The sequence below is a fragment of the Papaver somniferum genome, unplaced genomic scaffold, assembly GCF_003573695.1.
Source record: "Papaver somniferum cultivar HN1 unplaced genomic scaffold, ASM357369v1 unplaced-scaffold_128, whole genome shotgun sequence".
In the NCBI taxonomy this organism is placed as follows: Eukaryota; Viridiplantae; Streptophyta; class Magnoliopsida; order Ranunculales; family Papaveraceae; genus Papaver; species Papaver somniferum.
In genome coordinates, this window is record NW_020621936.1 from 3,152,184 (window position 1) to 3,177,352 (window position 25,169).

General features: G+C 36.8%; 1 protein-coding gene and 1 pseudogene across 1 annotated transcript; one reads left to right on the forward strand and one right to left on the reverse strand.

The window, feature by feature from the left end:
* The first annotated feature begins 12,576 nt into the window (after positions 1 to 12,576).
* Positions 12,577 to 15,317, forward strand: LOC113332117 (probable leucine-rich repeat receptor-like protein kinase At5g05160). Its single transcript, XM_026578793.1, has 4 exons — positions 12,577 to 12,613; positions 13,633 to 14,117; positions 14,227 to 14,269; positions 14,890 to 15,317. Exons 1-4 carry the CDS (start codon positions 12,577 to 12,579, stop codon positions 15,315 to 15,317), a joined length of 993 nt encoding a protein of 330 aa, XP_026434578.1.
* A 192-nt stretch (positions 15,318 to 15,509) lies between these two features.
* LOC113332068 lies at positions 15,510 to 18,184 on the reverse strand (annotated as a pseudogene).
* Positions 18,185 to 25,169: the final 6,985 nt, after the last annotated feature.

Consider the following 25,169-nt stretch of genomic DNA (forward strand, 5'->3'; position numbering starts at 1 on the left):
ATTTCGGGCATGTGCTAAAGGGACACCGGAACTGGATAAGGGGGAGGTCACCTTCACCTTTTGAATTTTGAAATTGGCGAAAGTGTTCATCACATCTGTTGAATTTTGGGAGAAGATTTGATCGAGTTCTAGGGCGATCCAATCGCTGAAACTTGGTGGGTATCTTCCTTGGACCCAAACAGGCCTAGTATGATCATTGGTTTGTACCCAAATTGGCTGGAAATCGAGTTTTAATCAAAACAAGAAAAATAGGGCTTCACGGGTTCTGTTGATTGGAGGAAGAGATTACGTGAGGTATTAGAAGTGTACCAATGGCTAGGATGATTCCTTGGACATCATAGAAGAGTTATAAACACATCAGGACACAAAAGAAACCGTGAGAATACAGGAAAAATCCATTATCCGTAACTTGGCAGAAAAGAATAATCCGAGATATACTCGGATTCGATTAGTTTTTTGTGTATATAAGGAGTTTCTACGAGTCCCAGAAGAGTATAGGGAGTTTGGGGAGAAGTTGGACGAGTTTCAGAGAGCTTTAGAGCACCACAGAGCTCTAGAGATCGAGTTGCAGGGAGTCCGCTGCTGGTGCTGAAGAACAACGTTGCAAATAACAACAGCGTCTCAAATTCGCAACGGTGTTACATTCTAACCCTCTGTAACAGTCAGTCCATTGTAACAGCTTCTTTATAACGCCAATATGACGTTTTAAACAGTCTGTGTTACTACTTTTCAATCTTTTAATCATCTTTTGAGCTTTAAATACATATTTTGAGACCATGATTAATACGAGGAGCTAAAACCCAACACTGGGATGATGGAGGAAGCCTTTTTTCATCACTGTGGTAATTCTATTGATTCTTTATATGACTTTTTGCATTGATTTTGAATTGAATTATGATTTTTAGTTGATTAGTTGTGATTTTGTTTGATGTCGCATACTTAGTATAAGTACTTTTGATGCGTCATGCTTGTGATTTACATCTAATGCTTTATAAAATCTATCTTGGCAAAGAATAAGAGTCTATAAGTGTTATCTTTTGAGCTATAAATGTCTAGAATTATTATTTGAATCACATGAATGGAATTTGGTGGAATCCTGAGTCTCAGTACCTCTCGATACTGTGACAACTTTATTGTATATATTTTTTTTAAGTCTGAAATCGAATCTTACAAGTCCGAGTTTGAACGATACTCTACTTACCACTTTTACAACACATCAAGCAGGGAGGAGATTAAGCTGTCATTAAAAGGAAAACAAACCAATTAGAGCCAGAGATTGACAAATATAAAGGGGAAAATGAAAAATTGAAAATTAGGGCAAAAAAAAAAAAGAAGAGACATATAAAAACATCAGAGTTGGACCAAAAATCAATCTACAAAGGGTAAAGCCAGAGGATTAAAACAATGGGTTGAAAGAAAAAGATCAGATCGAATCAAAAAAGGGGTTCAAAATCAAGGGTTGACTATGGTTGACTTAGGGTTGACAATCTTGACCATATCGTCTTTCTTCGTCTTGTGCGAGCTGGCTTCAATGATTAAGTCTAGATCAGTCTTAAAACATGCTTCTCCTCAAAAGTACGCGCGTTTCTTTCTCCCCATATCACCCAGACAATTGCTGCATGTATCATGCTCCAATAAACTGAATTTTGTGTATTGTATGTATGCTTCCAGGTGTGAGCTAGATCAAGTATGGACTGCGGAGATATCCAGCACCAACCAGATGGTATCAAGCTCAACCATAACTTGTAGGAAACCTTGCAATGAAGAAGTAGATGATTTGCAGATTCTTCACAGCTTCCACACATAATGCAGATATTGTCTAAAACCATACCCTTGTGCAGTAACAAATCTATAGTGTTTAGTTTGTTATGCACTGCACACCAGACTAAAAAAAAAAACTTTGGAGGAATCTTACTGTTCCAGACGAATTTATAAGGAAATTCATCTACTCCATCAGACATTATAAGTTGTGAATAAAGAGTCTTAACTGAAAAAACTCCATTGTTCCCCAAAGTCCATCTCCTAGTATCTGTCAGATTATCCAGGTTTGGAGCTATCGATCCAATTCGATGAAGTAACAAAGCAAACTGATTAACTTCGTCTTCCAGCAGTCTTCTTTCTCCCCATATCACCCAGACAATTGCTGCATGTATCATGCTCCAATAAACCGAATTTTGTGTATTGTATGTATGCTTCCAGGTGTGAGCTAGATCAAGTATGGACTGCAGAGATATACGCACCAACCAGATGGTATTAAGCTCAACCATAACTTGTACGCAACCTTGCAATGAAGAAGTAGATGATTTGCAGATTCTTCACAGCTTCCACACATAATGCAGATATTGTCTAAAACCATACCCTTGTGCAGTAACAAATCTATAGTGTTTAGTTTGTTATGCACTGCACACCAGACTAAAAACACAAACCTTTGGAGGAATCTTACTGTTCCAGACGAATTTATAAGGAAATTCATCTACTCCATCAGACATTATAAGTTGTGAATAAAGAGTCTTAACTGAAAAAACTCCATTGTTCCCCAAAGTTCATCTCCTAGTATCTGTCAGATTATCCAGGTTTGGAGATATCGATCCAATTCGATGAAGTAACAAAGCAAACTGATTAACTTCGTCTTCCAGCAGTTTTCTTTTGAAATCAAAAACCCAATCTCCATTCATTCAAAATATGAGCTGCAAGTGAACTATATTTATCTTTAACTAACCTGAATAAGTAATAACATTACCATCACCATTTCTCTTTAATCACAAAACGGTACTTTTATAGCCACCGTGTTGTTAGAGCATATTTTTTCGGATTTCGTTTTGGTTGAATCTACGGTTCTGCAAAACTTTAGTTTTTGGCTCGGATAGAATTAGAAACTGGTACGAGTTAGCTAGGCCTTTACCATTTTGGCTTTGTATTGGGTTTTTCATTTAGGATTCTTTTGTGAATATCCAATTTGAGTTTTGGTTCTATTCGAATTGTAATATGTACGTGAGTTTCGTACAATAAAATAACACACACAATATATTTATTTTATAAAACTATCTTTACCGAGCATAAAAAAATAAAAAAATAATGATGACATTGAAATAAAAAATATTTATGCGCTTAAGTTGAAAGCGTATAAATGCTTTTATTTTTCTTTTTTCTGCAACAAAGTTGCCTCATTCCTTTTATTTCCCATGACAAAAACAAGAGTCCAAGAAAGGACCTAGGATACTCAAAACAACAAATCAAAATCCTCTAGTTTTCATCTCTCAACTATGAACTTTGTTTGCTCCATTGAAGTCTAATTATAATACTAACAAACTTCAAATCCTTACGAACAATTCTCAAGATTTTAATCATTATATAAACTATGTATTATCCCCTTTCTTATTTCCATTCAAAACCAATGGGATCCATTTCGTTTCAAACAAAAATACTATCAAAGTTTCTTAATCTTGTGTATTTTATTCTTCTTAATGTATTTTTATGTGATCATACCATTGTTGTGGGACAATATTCTCCGAGTAAGTGTGGCACTGACGAGATAAAAGCGCTTAACTCTATCAGGGACGGTCTCAATAACACATTCCTCAATCAACAGTGGAATGGTTCGGAGTGTTTCTTAAATGATCAACCAGCATGGTATGGAATTGAATGGCTTGATGGCCGGGTTACAGGCATAACCTTAGAAGCTATAAGTTTAATAGGTGAAATCAATGTTCTTGCTTTAACCAATCTCACTGAATTAACTTACTTGAGTTTAAAAAACAATGGCATTGCGGGAAGCTTAATGGATTTTTCAAATACAAAAAAGTTAATGCACATCGATTTATCATATAACGAGTTTAATGGATTCATACCGGATTCCGTACTTAACCTCAAGGAATTTGAAACTTTGTTACTCCAAGAAAACAATTTGACGGGTTCAATCCGGTCGCTGAATCAACTAAGTTTAAAAGATTTTAATGTCTCAAACAACAATCTGTCTGGTAAGATCCCGGATACAAACGTTCTTCAAATGTTTACAGTCTCTAGCTATAATGGTAATTATATGAGTTAAATATCGCGCACACGTTTTTAACTACGCGAAGTAAAGAATACAACCTAAGCGAAGGGCATCGCACACAGCAAAGTTGAGATGACGCACCAAATGATGTCAGTAAAGTCACGAGTAAAGTGTGAAGAACTGTGCGAGAAGGTACGCTATGCGAAGATGAGCGATTGTATATGAGCGAATATGTCGCATAGTGATCCCGAAAATAATGGGATTCTTAGCTGTCATCCACTATGTAAAATCCTATATAAAGGAGAGAGTCATTGTATCTGAGAGGATTCTATGACAAGTCTTGGAAAGGAAATAGGAAGAGAGAGAAAGTGATCTTAGGTTTCAAGTAGAATTGTTGTAATACTTGAATCATTCTTGTAAACATTCTTGATCTTTAGTTAATAAAACAAGAATTCAAAATGATCACCTAGGGATTGAATCAGTTATAGTGAAGTGTAGTTGTAAGATTTCTTACAACTACATTTTTGGCGCTAGAAACAGCTCTGGATGTTAATTCATGTTCATAGATCTGAAATTCATAAGGGATCCATGAAGACAACAAGAGTCAAACTAATTCAAGAAAGAGGCAGAGATATACAGTGTAATAACATAACTAAAGTATCAATTTCTGAGGCAGATTTTCAAGCGACGATAACCGGGAGAATTCATAAAAGAAATTACGAAGGCAAGAAGGTGGAAACGGTATATAAAGAATTACCATTACAAGATTGGAAAAAGGTGAAGATTTCCTTTGCGGCAGATGAAATTTCAGAGGAAAACTTACAGCGAGCAGATCCATTGGTAATTACGGTCACAGTCGAGCGAGAAAACATTATTGCAAACAAGAGGACATTTGAAGGATGGGTGATTGATAAGACATTGATAGATACAGGAAGTGCAATTGACATATTATTTTATCGCACATTCAAAGCAATGGGATATAAAGATGCAGAAATGACACCTACATCCTATAATGTTCATGGATTCAATAGAGCAGTTACAAAGCCAAATGGAGAAATCGTGACGCGAATATTACTGGGAGAGGTTGAAACAAAGATAACACTATGTGTGATTGACATTGAGTCACCATACAACATGCTGTTGGTAAGACCATGGGTACATGGACTAAAGGCGGTAGCGTCAACGTTACATCAATGCATCAGGTTTCCAATTCCAAGCGGTATAGGTGAAATTAGAGGAAACACTGTGAATACTTGTAATCAAATAGATGTGCGAAATTATGAAGGACGAGCCAAAAAACGAAAGGATCGATGGAGAAAAGCCAAAGAACAAAGGAAAAAGGAAGAATTTCGAATATACATGATAAGAGCGAAAGAAGGAAGAGGAATACCAGGCGAAGAACCAGCGGAGGAAGGTGGACGAAGTAAAGAAATTAAGGAACCAACACCTATGGGAGAACCAAAAGAGAATTTTACCGCAGCAGAACCAACAAAAGAGATAAATTTAGGAACTGAAGAGGAACCAAAAATATTAAGAATTGGAACTAAAATGGATAAAGAAGAAGAGGAAAAAACAATAAGCATTCTGCGAAAATATAATGATATTTTCGCATGGAGTATGGAAGAAATGCCTGGAATAGATCCGTCTGTCGCATGTCATAAATTAGACATCAAGAAGAATGTAAAGCCGTTCAAGCAAAGAATAAGGAAAATTGCAACTGATTATCATCCTAAAATAGAAGCAGAACTACAAAAGATGTTAGATGCAGAAATTATAAGGGAGGCAAAATATTCAGAATGGATAGTAAATATGGTGGTGGTACCTAAAAAGAACAAAGGAATTAGGATTTGCATAGATTTTACAGATTTAAACAAAGCGTGCCCTAAAGACAGCTTCCCTTTACCCGATATACCTCAAATGGTGGAATCAGCATCAGGGAATGATAGAGTTACAATGTTAGATGGGTATAAAGGCTATAATCAAATTCCTTTGGCAGAAGAAGATCAAAAACACACCGCTTTCTTCGCACCAGGAGGTTTATATTGTTACACGAAAATGTCGTTTGGGTTGAAGAATGCCGGTGCGACTTATCAAAGAATGGTGCATAAAGTATTTGAAAAATGGATACATAAAACATTGGAGGTCTATGTAGATGATATGCTAATTAAAAGCAAAGAGGCGAAAGATCATGTTGATGATTTGCGAGCAATATTTGAACAGATGCGAACATTCAATATTAAAGTAAACCCAGAAAAATGTATAATTGGTGTATCATCAGGAAAATTCTTAGGCTATATTATATCCAAGGAGGTAATACAAGTTGATCTGGAGAAGGTACAGGAGATTAGAGATATGCCACCACCTGCGACAGTCAAAGATGTTCAAAAGTTAAATGGATTGATAGCATCATTGGGAAGATTCATTGCAAGATCTTCGGACAAATGCAAACAATTTTTCAATATACTAAAGAAAGGAACCAAATTTGAATGGACAAAGGAGTGCGACGAAGCATTACAGAGCATAAAATATTATTTGGTAAATTTATACATTATGCAAAAAGCGAAGCAGAGAGAAGAATTGTTATTGTATCTAGCATCAACATCTCATGCATTAAGTGCAGTACTGTTACGATCAGAGGAAGGTGTAGAAAAACCGATATATTACATAAGCAAAACATATAACTCCGCAGAAAAAAATTATTCAAAAATCGAAAAGCTGATTGTCGCACTGGTATATGCATCATTCAAGCTTCACATATATTTTCAAGCTCACAAAATTAAAGTATTAACAAGAGTACCAATTGAAAATGCAATGGGGAATTCAAAGAGAGGAAGAATAGAGAGGTGGAATGCACAATTAGGAAACTATGAGATTGTTTATGAAATTTTATCTTCACCAAAATCTCAAGTTATCGCAGAGTTTCTTACAGAATTTCCAATATAAGAAGATGAATATGTAAAAGAAATGATGGAGGTGGATGAAGAACATGGAAATCCTAATGATTTATTGACTGAGTGAAATCCAAACAGATGGGATATTTTGGTGGATGGATCCTCCAATGGAGAAGGAAATGGGATTAGTATTGTATTCATTTCACCAACGGGAGCGAGAATGGATTACTCATTCAGATTGGACTTCGCATCCACAAATAATGAAACTGAATATGAAGCAGTCCTTCACGCACTAAGATTAGCAATTGAAATGAAGATTGAGGATGCGCGAATAACTAGTGATTCTCAGCTGGTAATTCGTCAGATAGAAGGCACATATAGTACTAATGAACCATTTTTGCAAAAGTATAGGAGATTGGTTATGGATTTAGCAATGCAAATTCCAAAAATAAGTTGGAGACATATAGGGAGAAAAGATAATATACTTGTAGATGCATTGGCGTTCATACCATCAATGTTATAGATCCGGTCGCAAGGGATATAAAAATACAAACACTATTATTACCATCTATAGAAAAGGGTGAAGAAGTGCAAACAGATGTGATGATCATAGACGATACACAAGCAGAAAATGTGAGCGACGAGAAAGATTGGAGAACTGAGATACACTCTTATTTAGAGAAAGGGGAATTGCCGAAGAAAATATTAGAAGCACGCGAATTAAAAAGTCGTGCGACAAATTATGAATTAATGGATGGTGTTCTTTATAAAAGGTCATTCCTTGGACCTTCACTCAGATGTCTTACGCGAAAGTAAGGAATCGAAATTCTAAAGGCATTGCACTATGGTGATGCTGGCAACCATAGTGGAGGAGATCACACTGATACAGAGAAAAAATACAAGGCTATTATTGGCCATATATGCATGAAGATGCAAAAAAAGTTTCGAGAAGATGCAAAGAATGTCAACGTCATGACAAGAAGATACATGCACCTGGAGCTATGCTTAATACATCAACAAATGTGTGGCCCTTTGGAAAATGGGGAATAGATATTGTTGGACCATTTATACTAGGAACGGGACAAAAAAGGTTCCTAATTTTCGCAACAGATTATTTCACTAAATGGGCAGAAGTAAAAGCAGTTCAACATATACGCGATAAAGACATCTTCACATTCATTTTTGAAAATATTATATGCCGATTTGACATTCCTGCACAATTGGTGTCTGATAATGGAAAGCAGTTTGAAGGTGAGAATATAACAATGCTACTCAATACGTTCAAAATTAAACGTGGAAAATCTACCCCTTTGTATCCTCAGAGTAATGGACAAGGAGAAGCTACAAATAGAACAATCACAGACAACCTGAAGAAAAATTTAGAAGGGCACAACAAAGGATGGTGCGAACAGGTACATAATGTAGTATAGGCTTACAAAACTACAAGAAGAGAAGCATCCGGAATGTCGCCCTTCTGTCTGACAAATGGATTAGAGATAGTGCTACCAACAGAAGTAATCATCCCTACCACAAAGAGAGAAGCTTGGGAAAATAATTTAAGTGCGGACTTGATTTTAACAAAGTTCGATGATTTGGAGGAAGTAAGAGAAGTCGCTTTCCATCACATGGAAAATTATCAAAAAAGACTAGCTAGAGAATATAACAAGCGGGTCAAAATAAGAGAATTCCAACCAGGCGAATTAGTGTTGCGCGAAATTCCAGTATATCAAAAAGGAAAAGATGGAAAATTGGAGAAAAGCTGGGATGGACCTTATATAATAAAAAGAATAGTTGGAGAGGGAGCCTATGAATTAATGGATCCTGAAGGACGAAATACAGGTCGTAAATTAGATCGTCCTTGGAATAGGCATTTCTTGAAAAAGTATTATCCATAATCACTTGTGAATCAATTCGCATGGATAAAAGTTAATATTTCGAATAATTGTAACGCGAATATTTCGCTTGAAAATTAAGACCTTGATAAAGTCTACAGAAAATGATATTTATTATCAGATTGGCTAGGAATCTGAATGTGGCGTGCACCCTAGTTCGCTTATATGCAAGAGGAAATATAGTAAGACCTATCGCACGTCATAATCGGAAAGACCTAGAAGGCATGACTCAAGGGAAGGCTACACCGACCCCGTAACTTGAGTTGTGGATATTTGGGGTGAGAATTAAACGATAATGCCCATCCGGGAGAGATACCTTAAATTTTCAGTCTAAGATAGTAATCTTAGATTGAGAGCCTAAGGTGAGAAAGGCTCTCCCAAGGAGTGCAGAAACTCGATCAGGGCGCCGAGGTACACGGTTGAGTCAAGAGTGCCAGGGACGGCTGGAGCGTACCGTTCCACTCTTTACAAGTCCTGACTATGATGCACTCGGTCCGAAGATACCCCACTTAGTGTGCGATCTTGCTGCCATAAACCCTATAGGTAGTGTATGCGAGATTGCGAAATCAACTGATTGTTGAAAAGCCGGATGGGAAGAGCCATAATCTTAAACCGATAGAGGTAAGCTTCCTTGAAGGGGCAATCATAGGGGAAGATAAGGACGACACCCTCCGTTAGGGAGATGAATTGTTTCAAAAGACGTAAATATCATAAGGCTTTTACTCATGGGAGTATTAAGACTTGTGATATTTATGCGACAAACCTGAAGAGGAAATAATACAAGCGAAAAAGATAAGACGAGATCTATGGGTCGATGTACTAAAATACAAAGACTTCCTGCGATTTCGTCGCACAAAAATGAGGCAAGATAAGACCTTTACATAGAAAGGCAAAATAAGACCTCCTAAGTAAATTAAACAAACCACTGATAAATTCGCATGATTGTTTCTTACAAGGAACATAATAAGAGGCAAATATGGGAATTAAAACAACAATGTATTATCTTCCTTGCAACAAACAAATATGCGAAGGTTCAAAATATGTTGAAATAAAGAAAGGAAATCAAGAATGCTTAACAGTAGCATTTTATTCAAAATACCTTTCAGACTTTAGCACTGGATCCAAGATCTTCAATCTCAGTACCGGCTTCATTAGCAGATTTCTCTTCTTCTTGCTGAATTTCTTCATCATCGCTTAAAATGTCAAAATAACTATCTGTCTCAGGATATTCTTCATCCGCACTCAAATTGCATACGGGGAGTTTTACTGCTGGAAGAGAGTTTCTTGAGATAATTCCACCAATAACAGATTGGGCACTAGAGTGGCCTTTGCGAATAGCTGCTTTTTCGAGATTTCTAGCATTTATCTCTAGAAAATTCTTCTGAAATGCAAATCTTCTTCGTTCTTTGCTTTGAGACGCAGAGAGAGAGAGAGAGAGAGCTCAAGGTTCCCACGAGATAATTCCATTTTCATATTCTTTGCGAACCTTGGATAATTTAGAATTCAATTGAGAAACAGCAGACTAGTGCGATTTTTCAGAATCTAGAAAGAATAATGAATAACTATAAATAGAAATAAAGAATTAATATTGTGCGAAAAATGCTAAGAAATCATAATAAGGCAGTCAACTCTAGCTGACTACCTTAGAAGAATTTACAAAAGGAAAGGGTATTGTCCTTCATACTTTCCATAGCTTTATCAAATCCATCACTAACTGAACCACTGAGGCGAGATCGAATTTTCTTTTTTTCAGAAGAAAGAGATTTGTTATTTTTCTTAAGAACATCGCAAGAATTCTTCAATTGACTGTATTGTTCTTGAAGCTGATTTTTCTTCACAGAAAGATTTATGTTATTCTGAATTAATTTCTCATTTCGGGAGCTTAAATCTTTAAGCGAAGTCTCGTACTGTTCCTTCAGTACGCGAAGAGTACGTGCTTGGTTTCATTTATTTCATGAAGAATTGAATACTGATGTGAAAATATTGCTTCTTTCATCGAAAAAGATAGTTTCTCCCTAGAAAGAGTATGGTTTTCTTCTGATAAAGTTTGATGAAGCAAGTCAGCATCGCGTGACAATTTAGAAAAACAAGATACTTGATCACTAAAAAACTCAATTTTCTGAGTGAGTTGGTTATTTTCATGGGAAAGATTGTTAATCTGATCAAGCGAATATGAATATTGATTCTCTAATTGGTTTAGTTGAGACTGCAACTTCGCGTTATTCGCTTGAGTATCTTCAGCGAGGAATTGAAAATCGTATCTCTCATTCATTCGCTTCCGGTTTAAATCTTAACAAATGCATAATGAACGTATGCGAAGGAATGCAGAATACGATAAGTGACTCAAATATAATAATAAATACCTCTAAGTTTTTGATTTTCTCTACGAAGATTTTCAGCTTCAAAATTTGAAATTTGGAGTTCTCCTCTCAGCCTTTGTATTTCCTTCTCCAAAGAAACATTTTTCTGCGAAAGTTCCAACTGAGAACAGCTAGATTCAAAATGCTTTTCAGCAAGCATCACACGACGATGAGAATCCTAAAAAGGAAAAGATGAGGTTAGTATGACTTGGAAGTATCATTAAAGAAGATAAAGTTAAGGTGCGAAGGATAATTACCAGAACATCTAGAGCAACATGGAAACTCGGGTCAATTTGAGAAAGGACCTCATCCCTTGAAGCTTTATCAACGGGAAATTCACATAGAAGCTTTCTTAAGGCGGAGCAGGAGCGAAGATTGCAAGGATCATCAGTTAAAGATTAGGCAGAGTTGATGACACCGGATAGAGTTTGATCATCAAGTTTTACACTATCCAAAGCTTTCTTATTCAAAGGAAAAGAATTTAGTAAGGAAACAGAAGAAGGAGTAGTAAAATCTGTTGGAATGGGGGATTTCTTTTGAGAAAGGTTCGTTTGAGAGCTAGATTTAATGGGTGAAGAGAAAACTTGATTTGCATGCGATAGAGTCGCAGAGGCAACATGAGGAGTGCTTTTTATTACTTGGCTAAGAGAAAACTCCTTATTCACATGAGATTCTTTAAAAAGTTCGTCATAAGTAACATAGGCATTCTCATCCATAAGAGGATTTGTTGGTGGAGGAGTAGCAGGAACATTCTTCTCAGAAACCTGGGGAGATATATGGGTGACAGAAACATCTTTTTCAAGAGTTTGACTTATTATCAGAGTGATAGGAGGACTAGTATGTGAAGGCTGAACTGTGGATACAGGAACAACATCTGTAGCGCTAAAATCTAGAATAGAAATATTTGAAGAGAATGGTATGGGTTTGAAAGACTTTTTAACTTTCTGCTTCTTACCATCAACCATCTCAGAGTCGGAAGCCTGCGAAAATAAAGAAGATAAGTAATAGAGGAAACAATATTGTTTTAAGATAATTGGGTGTTCCTTACTTCTTTATTATGAGAAGCCTTCCTCTTGTGAGATTCCTTATTTTGAGATTCATTATCAATGCTCGGTTTCTTCTTCTGCGATTCCTTATTTTCACTTGAAGAAGACTTGGGTTTTTGCATGATTCGAAGAGCGCTAATGGAAGAGCTTTTCCTGCGACAGTATGGGAATTAGATCATAAAAAAAAAAAAAAATTTAAAGAATGGTTAAAATCAATAGTCATCATGAAGAAAGGAAACAAACTTTGGTTCAGAGTTCATGGTGGAAGAACAATAGCAGAAGAAACCAGTGACAACAGCGGAAATGAAAAAAAAGATGAAGATGAATAGCAACAAGAGAGAGAAGATAAATGATGAAGAAGGAAGAGATTATTGTGAAAAAACCCTTAAATAGATGAAAAGAAGTAACCGGTTGAAGACGGTTCAAGCCGGTAAAAGGGAAGAAAATCGACACGTGTAGAGAGGAACTTGAAACCCGGATAACTGTCGACAAAGTATAATGGAAAAAGATAGGCATGTACGATTTTCAAGAGGAGAATTTCTCATATCGCTCACTCTGAAGAATAAGCGACATGAGAAGAGAAAAATGTAGGAGTTAAATATCGCACCCATTTATAACTATGCGAAGTAAAGAATACAACCTAAGTTAAGGGCATCACACACAGCAAAGTTGAGATGACGCACCAGATGATGTCAGCAAAGTCACGAGTAAATTGTGAAGAACTGTGCGAGAAGGTACGCTATGCGAAGATGAGCGATTGTATATGAGCGAATATGTCGTATAGTGATCCCGAAAATAATGGGATTCTTAGCTGTCATCCACTATGTAAAATCCTATATAAATGAGAGAGTCATTGTATCTGAGAGGATTCTATGACAAGTCTTGGAAATGAAATAGGAAGAGAGAGAAAGTGAGCTTAGGTTTCAAGTAGAATTGTTGTAATACTTGAATCATTCTTGTAAACATTCTTGATCTTTAGTTAATAAAACAAGAATTCAAAATGATCACCTAGGGATTGAATCAGTTATAGTGAAGTGTAGTTGTAAGATTTCTTACAACTACATTTTTGGCGCTAGAAACAGCTCTGGATGTTAATTCTTGTTAATAGATCTGAAATTCATAAGGGATCCATGAAGACAACAAGAGTCATACTAATTCAAGAAAGAGGCGGAGATATACAGTGTAATAACATAACTAAAGTATCAATTTCTGAGGAAGATTTTCAAGCGACGATAACCGGGAGAACTCATAAAAGAAATTACGAAGGCAAGAAGGTGGAAACGGTAGAGAAAGAATTACCATTACAAGATTGGAAATAGGTGAAGATTTCCTTTGCGGCAGATAAAATTTCAGAGGAGTTGTAAGATTTCTTACAACTAAAATAATCCTTTTTTGTGTGGTACTCCATTGCCAACTTCGTGTAAAAATCTAAGTTGAAGCTCATCGCAGGGTCTCTTTGGATCACAATCTTTGTAATAGTTGATATTCTTGCGTTTTTTGTTCTACTTTCGCTCGCTTGTGTTTGCATCAATAAGAAGAAGATTGGAAAAGAATTCCAAGGGAAGAACAAGAACAAGAAAGTGGATGCAGAAGCTGTTCCAGCTGAAGAGAAAGAGAAGAAACTCAAATTTATGGAAAGCGGAGGAGTTATTTTCGAACTTAATGATCTTTTGAAAGCTTCAGCAGAAGGATTGGGGAAAGGAAATTATGGGAATTCATTTAAGGCCACCCTTGATAACGGACTGACGGTTGTAGTTAAGAGGTTGACAGAGTTGAAACCCTTAAGTAGTGAAGAATTTGCAACACAAATGAAGTTGATTTCCGGCCTCAAGCACAGAAATTTGTTACCACTTCTTGCATATTACTATTCGAAAGATGAGAAGCTGTTGCTGTACAAATTCATTCCGAAAGGGAACTTGTATAACCGCATCCATGTTAACATTTTCTCTTCCTTTCTTGAAAATGATTTCTTCTTAGGGTTTCAAAAAAATACATCAACAAATACAGATTGAAGTACTGATTAGCCACTAAATGGTTGAATAGGTGGAAGAGGGAATAACCGGATTCCTTTCAAATGGAATTCAAGGTTATTAGTTGCTCATGGGGTAGCTAAAGCAATGGATAGGGTGTTAGTCCTCAGGAGAGTTGGGGGAGTTGGGTGTAGTTTGGTTTTTTCCTGTTAGTCGTGGGGGAGTTCAAAGGAGTCTCTCGAAATCTCTGTTAGTCGTGGAAGAGTTTAGAAGAGTCTCCCGAACTCCCTAGAAAACCCTGTTAGTCGTGGGGGAGTTTGAAAGAAACTCTCAAACTCCCTGTTAGTCGTTAAAATTAGAATGCTAGGGAGTTGGTGTTTTTGGGGGAGTTCTAGGGAGTTTATAGTGTATTTTTTCCTCACTCCAAATCTCTCAAAAAAGTAGAGATTTCTGGAGAGTCTGTCAAACTCCCCACACTCAAAACACCAAACTCTCTCAAACTCCCCACACTCTCTTACACTCCCTCAAAATCCCCAAGATTCAAAATACATTAAACTCCCCCAAACTCACTCGTGGACTAACCCCTGGGAGTTTCTGCACCAAAATACAAAAGCATCTCAAGCCGTCATTCGACTCATTCCTCACGGAAACCTAAAATCTTCAAACATTCTACTGGACGAGAATGACACAGTTCTAGTTTCTGATTATGGGTTAACATCATTGATCGCTTTCGCAGTTGCAGCTCAAAGAATGATATCATACAAATCTCCGGAATACCAAAACCGCAGAAAAATTACCAAGAAGTCTGATGTATGGAGTTACGGCTGTCTTCTTTTAGATCTCTTAACAGGTCAAATATGCACGTATACAGCTCCTCAGGGAAGCAATGACGGTGTTGATCTTTGCAGCTGGGCATATAGAGCAGTTAGAGAAGAATGGACTTGTGAAATTTTTGATATGGAAATGTTGACGCAAAGAAATGCTGGTCAAGGTATGGTTAGATTACTACAACTTGCATTAAAATGTTGCGACAAAGCCCCAGAGAAATGGCCAGAGATGGCCGAAGTAGCGAGAGAGGTTGAAGATATTAAGTTGAACGATGACAATGATGAGTTTTCTTTCGAACGGTCAGGCAGTACCGATGTTTCCACTTCAGCACTTTGATTCACATCATATCTTCCATGTACGCTCCCCATTGATATGTAATCCAAGATCCCAATTAAGGATAGGGGTGAATACAGGGAAATGTGGTTCGAGCAATTAAGGCTTCTCTTATTGAGTACTAGTATATTAGAAATGTATTAATTACTTGTGAATTGTCGATAAAAATAGTTATAAATTCATCTGCGCGCAGAGTGGATTAGAAATTTTCTTGGTTTCAACTTTCAAGTCATTTTATGGTTTATCTGAAACTGACCAAAACATTAATTCAATTATAATCTACTTCACTAAACCGCGTGTGCGATTCAAAGGATGGTAGAAATCTTGTACTTCATGTCACAAACCACCAAAATATAAGAGCTTTCTTCTATCACCATTAAACCATCTTCGTTAGCTCGGCTAAGGTGCTCACAAGGGCTCAAAATAAATTCAACTTCATATCTTTCTCCTGCATTCAGTTCAATACTTTGGAAACCAATCAACTGTTTCGTTGGAGTCCCATGCTGATTCTTGGATTGCTTTACAAAAAGCAACACCGGATGTCTGCCCTTCATTTCCCCAACGTTTTTTACTCCAACCGTTGCAGAAAACTTTAAGTTATCACAGATTTCAGTTCCTATCTCAGACACTGATAAATATCGCCCCACAGCCTGCTTGTCTGGTGCTATGTGCATATTGCTAAATCGGTTTAAGTAGAGTTTGTTTTGTTTAACATCAAAAAACTCATAAACATACTTCGAATAGCTTAGCCCATAGCCAAATTTGAACACATCTTCGCCAGTGTAGAATCGGTAAGTATGTCCTGGATACCCGGATGTTGGGTTAGGTCGCATTCTCATATCTGTCATGGGAATTTTGATGAGATCTTGTGGCTACCAAGTCATGGGTAATCTCCCTCCTGCATGAAGAATGTCATAAAGCTCGGTCAGTTATCTGCCCACAAACGGAGAAAACGGTTGCCAAAATAAACTTTACCTGGGTTATGATCACCAAAAATAATCTCGGCTAATGCGATTCCTCCTGCTTCTCAAGGATAACCAGCCCATATGATACTCTCGATATTACCATCATGCTTAGCAAAAGAAATATCAACCGCCCTCCACTAAGAATCACTAAGACAACGGGTTTCTTTGCAGCCACAGTTGTAATGAGATTTTGCTGTTTCCCTGGAAGTACTAAATCAACTCGATCGTGTAACTCTCTTTCTTGTGTTGATCCAAACCCATAATCAATATAACCGTATCTATCAATGTTGCCAGTTTTACAGCTTCCTCAAACGAAACGGAAGAATTACACGCAACAGAATCGCATCCCGGGGAGTAAGATGTATCCCTAACATAGCTTGTGAATGCTTCTAATGGTGTAATGGATTTACATGGAGGTCCAAAATAATTCCCTAGAAGTGTTTTCGTGGTGTTAGCATTTGGGCCAATGACAGCAAGTGTTTTAGTGGTAGCTTTGGACAATGGGAGACGGTTGGCTAAGTTCTTTAAGAGGACAATACCGCTGCGAGCAGCTCCTAAGGCTAGACCCTGATGGTCTGGAGAGCACACCTGTTTAGGACTGATATCACCGTATGGCTGTTGAATTGGGTCGCCGTTGAAGAGTCCTAACCTCATTCTAGTTGTGAAGAGGTTAGATGAAGCTCTGTCTATGTCACTTTCTCCCAGAATTTTCTGTTGAACAGCTGATCTTGTGTGCTTTTGCAAGTAAGACCCGCAATTCACATCCATCCCTGCAAAATTCAGACACGATTATCTAGGGAAGGCTCACTAATCTGTCTAGTCCACATTACTAGTACCAAGAAAACATTTTCAGACAATGAAAAAAGGTTTGTCCCATACAGACCAGCTTTAAGGACATCACGGACTGCATCTTCTGGTGTTTTGGCATATCCTTGATCATCATAGATGATAGACACTGCATCACAATCTGATGTGATGTATCTGACCACAAAAAAAGTAGAAAAATCACTGAACACTCTTCAAATGTAATAGATATTAAAGTTAACTCCAATCTTAAAACTATCGTACCCATTAAAACCCCAAGCTCCTCTTGCTGTTTTAGATAAGAGATCAAAATCTGCGCAGCTTGGAATTCCATTACACGATTGTAAGCACACATTATTCCACTCGCTTTGCCTTCTTCAATACAGCTTTTGAATGGTGGTTGATAAGTATCTGCTAAATCTTGTAAAGACACCTAAATCAACATTCACAACACCTCTACAGTTATTAATTCAAAGATAATAATGTGAATTTTCGAATGGATAGACTGAGCAAACAGAGGATTTACTTACTTGAGCATTGAAGACGAAACGATTAGTACCATTCCAATTATCTAAATCATAAGCAGTGAAATGCTTACAACAAGCTGAAGCTTGAAGATGATCTCCCTTAAGTTTTCCACCTTCAAAAGAATCACCCTGAATTCCTCTGACATAAGAAACTGCGTATTTACTAGTAACCATTGGATCTTCACCAGGTGTTTCTTGCCCTCTTCCCCATCTTGGGTCTCTGTATATGTTTATATTTGGTGCCCAAAATGTCATTCCTGATGCTTGTCCTGCATTGAATACAGCTCTGGCTTCTATTCCGATGGCCTAATTTCACGAAGTATCAAAAACCCATTATATTTTTCATTTTCGAGTAGAATTTGTTTGATTGTGGTTTCATGATTAATGATTAAGTAGCATTTGATGAGTTAATTACCTGACCAATACGATACCAGAGATGAGTATCGAAGGAAGATGCTGTTAGTATTACTCGAGGGAAACTAGTAGCAGAAGAAATTGTTTCTCCATTGAATTTGATTCCACGACCTGAACTTGAAACACCATGTAATGATTCAGACCACCATTGGTAACTAGGTCATAGAAATGGACACACCTCTTGTTTACTTGTCTTTCCAACTTGGTTAGACTTAGAATTATATTCACATATATATATATATATGTAATTACATTACTTGATTTACAAAGATATAAAATATAAAGAAATAAAAGAAAAATTAAGAGAAAATAAAATATTATAAATTCTACTCCTAATTTATATGAGACTTGCTATGTACAAAATATATTGCATGATCTTCAATATCTTCCGGTCTTCAATTTAATATCTTCAATATCTTCAATATAATATGATCTTTATTTATGCAAATCTTCTTAATATATGTGGGCAATTATATATATCTAATAACATTTAATACCCCCCTCAAGTTGGAGGTGGAGGAGAAATATCGAGAACTCCCAACTTGCTAGTTAATCGAGTATATAATTCGGCACCTAGAGGTTTGGTAAAAATATCAGCGATTTGATCGGCTGATTTTATATAACGTGGAGTAATGAGGTTACTTTGAATCTTCTCACGAACGAAATGACAATCGATTTCGATATGTTTGGTTCGTTCATGGAAGACAGGATTTTCAGCTATATGAATTGCTGCTTGACTATCACAGTAAAGTGTGAAAGGTTCTGAAGTAGGAATATGAAGGTCTCGGAAAAGATACTTTAACCACTGTAATTCAGCAGTTAAATTGGCCATTGCCCTATATTCGGCTTCGGCGGAAGATCGAGAAACAGTTGGTTGTTTCTTAGATTTCCATGAAATAGGACTATCTCCCAACATGGTGAAATATCCCGTTGTTGAGCGACGAGTGGTTGGACAACCAGCCCAGTCTGAATCGGTATAACCCCGTAAATGAAGAGACTTTTAGCGGACAAAAGAATTCCATGTCCAATAGTCCTTTGAGATAACGCAAAACACGTAAAGCTGCATCATGATGAGCAGTTCTAGGATTTTGCATAAATTGACTTAAAATATTCACTACATAGGTGATGTCTGGCCGAGTAACAGTTAGATACAAAAGTCGACCAATAAGTCTACGATATGGTGTAGGGTCAGATAATGGTTCACCATCTGTAGGTTTGAGGCGAAGATTTTGCTCCATGGGAAAAGAAACTACTTTGGATGCGGTTAGCCCCATGTCTTTTAAAAGATCAATAATGTATTTTCTTTGACAAAGAAATATACCTAGATCTGAACGGGAAACTTCAATCCCTAGAAAGTACTGTAAGCGTCCCAAATTTTTAAGCGAAAACCGCTTTTCTAGAGACACTTTGAATTTTGATATAGAGTTTTCATCATTACCTGTAATGATAATATCATCTACATATACTAAAACATATATATACGTAGATCTGCGATTATAGGTAAAGAGTGAATAATCTGATTTAGATTGTTGAAAACCTTCACTAATAAGTGCAGATGAAAATGTAGCAAACCATTGTCGGGATGCTTGTTTTAAACCATATATAGATTTATTTAAGCGACATACTTGCGTGCCATCTGAACTTTCAAATCCTGGTGGAAGTTTCATGTATACTTCTTCTTCCAAATCTCCTTGAAGAAAAGCATTATTCACATCAAGTTGATGTAAGTGCCATCCACGAATTGCAGCCAAAGAAAGTAAAACTCTTACAGTTACTAATTTTGCGACAGGTGCAAAGGTTTCATGAAAATCGATACCTTCCACTTGTGTATAACCTTTGGCGACTAATCGGGCTTTATATCTTTCGATCGAGCCATCTGGATTATATTTAATTTTGTATACCCATTTACAACCAATCGCTTTTTTTCCTTTAGGTAAGGATTGTTTTGTCCAGGTATTATTTTGTTTATGAGCCTGTACCTCCTTGAACATCGCATCTTTCCATACTGGAATTTTGATGGCTTGGAGATAATTAGTGGGTACATCAGTGACGAGAACTTTTGTGAGAAATGTCTTATGTTTCAGACATTTTAGTATAAGAAAGGAAATGATTAAGAGGATACTTTGGACCCTCTAAAATAGGAGTTTCCATCACTTTGCATATATAATCTTTTAGATATGCTGGAGGATTACGATCCCTAATGGGACGTGATGAGATTCGCTCATTCATTTGGGATTCATTTAATGATGATAATGACGGTCCAGGAGGTGTCATTGAAGATGAATGTGACTCACTCATGGATGGAGGAGTTTCACATTGAGTGTCTTCGTTCGACGAAGCATGGCTATATGTGCATCCTTGTGACGAGGAAGGTAAATTTCCAGGCGAATTAAAAGGAGTAATAGTCGTATTTCGTGGAGAAGTAGGAATTGCGGCGTTTTTATCTGATTCATATTCATTACCGTTTTCTAACTCTTCTGAATACTGGTCAGAATCATTGAATTGGTTTAATTCTGGCGATGGTAAAATCGCATTGCCATATGGAAATGTTCGTTCATGAAATATGACATCTCTTGAAGTATAGATTTTCTTTGTTTCTAAATCAAAGATCTTATAACCTTTTTGATTGTATGGATACCCAATAAATTCCTGGTTTTGCTCGAGCATCAAATTTATGAGAAGGGCTTGTGTTGCGAGCAAAACATAAACAACCAAATACTCTAAGATGTGAATAATTTGGCGGTGATCCGAAAAGGACTTCATGCGGAGATATATAATTGAGTACTGGTGTGGGCATCTTATTGATCAAATACCCTGCTACCATAATACATTCTCCCCAAAATTCTAATGGTAAACCTGCTTGAAAACGGAGTGATCTTGCTACATTAAGTAGATGACGGTGTTTGCGTTCTACAACACCATTTTGTTGTGGAGTGTATACACAACTCCTTTGATGTAAAATTCCATTTTGGAGAAACCATTGTTGTAAGCCCTTTGTCAGGAATTCGGTTCCATTATCGGAACGAAATTTTTGAATCTGGGGAATATAGATTTTTCCAGATCCGCACGAGATAGTACCAATTTTTGACTTATATTGATTTATCACAAAATTAAAAAAATAATCTAAATATTTTTTGTTTCAGATTTTGAATTCATTAAGAATACCCAAGTGCAACGTGTATAATCATCAACAATAGTAATAAAATATCGTGCACCATTTAAAGATGGAACCGAAAACGGTCCCCATAAATCACAATGAATTAACTCAAAAGGAGATTTACTAGAAATACTACTTTTATTAAAAGGTAACCTTGATTGTTTTGCTAAAGGACAAATCTCACACTTGTGAGTGCAGCTGGAATTAATATAATTAAAATTACTACTTAAAAATTTTAGACGTTCCAAGGATGGATGCCCTAGACGCCAATGCCATAAATCAAATGACTTATTATTTCTAACTGAATTTATCGAACTTTGTTGGAGATAATAAAGACCTCCTACTTGATTAGCCAGACCAATCTGCATCTTCTTTGTATGGTCCTGAAATGTACACAAGTTAGAAGAAAAATTCGCAGAACAACCAAGTGATCTGGTGAGTTGACTAATAGATAATAAATTAAATTTAAAATCAGGTATGTGATAAACATCTTCTATTTTGAGAAGAGATGAGAATATAATTGTCCCTATGTGTTTCACACGGGTACTAGATCCGTCAGGCAATTGAACAGATAGATTTGCAGGTGCAGATTTATAAGATGAAAACATTGATAGTAAATAACAACAATGATTTGATGCACCACTGTCAACTATCCAACTTGAGTTAGATACGCTCAAAACTCTACCTGCTAGATTTAGATCTACTAATGAAAAAGAAAAATTAGATGTAGTTAGAATTTTACCTGCAAGATTTGCTGATGAAACAACAAAGAATCACCACCTTTGGAAGCCATAAAAGATTTGAACTTCATGTACTCTTGATAATCATCAGCTGTGAACGATTCTTTTGGTGTCGAAGATTCTTTCTCGTTCCTTGATGTGGCAAGCATTGTCCCTTGTCTTTCTTTGGACTTTGGAACATAATTTGGTGGATAACCATTCAGCTTCCAACATTTTTCTCGAGAATGACCAATCATATTACAATGGTCACAAAAAGGTCTAGGTTTCTTATTCGCGGACCTTTTGAATACTTTGATTCACTTCTTTGATTAAAAAGGGTGCACTCTCAACTTGAACATTGGAGGATGTAGAAATATGTAACTGTTTTTCTTCCTGACGAACAAGGTTGTAAACCTTATTGATTGATGGAATAGGATCCATCAACAAAACAGAACTTTTTACATTCGCAAATCTGTCATCAAGACCTTTCAAAAATTCCATCACCTTATCTCTGTTGCGGTGTTCGGCAATTTCTTTTCCTGCAGCACAAATACATGGGGTAGTGCCCATGGAAGTTGCGTCCAGCTCCTCCCATAATGCTTTCATCTTTGTGAAAAACATTGATACAGACATCCCTTCAATTTTTAGAGTGGAAATTGCATGTTTCAACTCAAAATTTTTGGAGCATTGGATTGGTAAAAATGATCATGGAGTTCATTCCAGAGTTGATATGCTGAATCGACATACATAAAACTAGATTTTATATCTGGTTCTATTGAGTTGGTGATCCACATCTTAACAAGATTAGTAGATCTTTTCCATCTAGCATACAAGTTTGAATCCTCGGGTTCCAAAATTGACCCATTAATAAAATTCATCTTGTCTTTGGCGGAAAGAGCCATGGTGATTCCACGTGCCCAAAATTCCATAATTGTCGCCATTCAAGAGAGGAGTGAACAAAACAAGACTAGTATTATCCGAATGGTGAATCGCATACGGATCATTAATCGCCACTTTTGGTGTGGGTTCAATTGGAGTTTCCGAAAGAGAATCATCCGGTTTTTTGGTTGGAGAAGAAGGAGGAGTTACCATTTCAATTGACTAAACAAAAAAGTGGAGAAAACTTACTTGGATTATGGATCTTTTACTCACTAGCTCTTGTATACCATCATAGAAATGGACACACCTCTTGTTTACTTGTCTTTCCAACTTGGTTAGACTTAGAATTATATTCACATATATATATATATATCTAATAACATTTAATACTAGGTTACCTAGTCTTGGTATCGCTGGAGCTGTGTTAACAAGTTGTGATATTTTTTCATCTAATGTCAGACGAGAGACTAAATATTCTACTCTTTGAGAAATGGGTAGTGAAGCATTACAAAATGTGTACGACTTTGTTGATGGGTTTGATGAATCACAAGCAAAAGGTGGTTTAGCAGTAGAAGAAACAACAATGAAAAGAAGATTTATGTGAATGAAAAGAATGAAATGAGAATTACTCATGTCTTTCATCTCTTGACTGCTGAAGCGAGAGAGTAATAGAGACTAGAGACCAAAGAGAGAGAGAGGGGATGAAGAGAAGTTTTATTGCACTGCACTTTACTGAGTGGGCTTAATATTTCCGTCCGAAAATGCATTATACCCCGCCTTTCCCCCCTAAATCTTTCTCCCAGGCCCACCTGTATCATTCTCCAACTGGTCTATGAGTACTAGGGATGTGCAACGGACGGACGGATGCGGATTAGGGGTCACCCGCGTCCAATCCGTCAGAATTGCGGATTTGGAAAATTCAATTGTGTCCGGCCCAATCCCCTGCGGATTTGACATACACGAATATGATACGGATCAGATGCGGATTAACCAAGGATTTGGTCCAAAAAAAAAAAATTATTTTCGACCGTGTCGTTTCATAGTGGTTACACATGACTAGGGCATTTTACCCATTAGTTGTAACCTGCCCAGTGCGTGCTCCACCAACTTGTCAAATCAAATACGCTCAACTAGTTTTTAAGTTTGTGGTTTGTAGAGTCGGTCACCTCATGGGAAGCATGCAACAATACGAAGCTCTAGTTTTTTGAGCGGCTACTGTCGAGTGATATATAGATGAACAATTTAGCACAACAACAACTTTTAACTCCCTCACAAGTAGAAAATATTGAAATGAGTCTAGTATTTCTGTCTGATTTAATACTGAACAATTAGCAACCGAAGCTAAAAAAATAATGGAGTTTCATGATGAAGGCATCAAAATTTTCAAGAGTCGTGCTGAAATTATCAGGACATCAGTGAAATTAACTCAACTGTCACAAAATAAGTTCCAGTTGGTAACCTTAGCCCTCATTTCCAACTTTCATAACACGTGATATGATATCAAAATTTTGTTGCGGCTGAGAAGAAGAAAGATCAAGGAAACAAGTTCTGCAATAATAAGATATCAAAATTTCCTTGTATCTAAGGTACGGGTAAATCCGCGGATTTCAAATTCCAACCGCAACCAAACCCCTAAAAGTGCGGATTTGAGAATCTCACCAGTGACCGTCCCATAGATCTTGCGGATTGGGTTTCACCCCTCAATTTTGCGGACGGATACTGGTGAAATCCGCGGTTCCGGATTTTTTGCTCACCCCTATCTATGACATTCAACTCTAGGATCCACTATGGGCCCTAAAATAATTTAAGGTTCTAAATCCGGGTTTAAAATCTTTAGATGTGGTAAAAAAAATTACTCAATCAATAAATTTCATTAAAAAGCAAAAATATGTACAAAGGCTAAGAATATGCCAAACTAACAATAAATGGCTACCTAAAATAACACAGACTATTTGAAACGATAATATACTTCGCCACGCCACTCCACAGCCGGAATGAATATTATCCTACCCTCATGAAATTCACTTGACAAACAAGCTTGAGATAGCAACGGTTGTGAGTTCGATCGAGTAGTGCTCTAACATATCGTACTTGGTATCAGACAAATCTAACGTATCGTACTTGGGTACCCTCGTCTTTTCGAATTAGTTCACTGTTTTTATTGAGAGGTGGTTAAGAATCCAGGCTTCTCAACTAACTGAGTGTAAGTGTTCCAGATTTGTGAGCTTTGCTAGATTTATCTATTGCAAACATATTTCTAAGCTTTGATATTAATCTAAAGGAAAATCAAACAAGCTGATATGTTAAAGGCGGATCGGTATTAAACGTATTTACTTTGGTTGAAGGAACTCTTACGCTGTAAAGAATGTCAGCTAAGGGAATCAATTTCG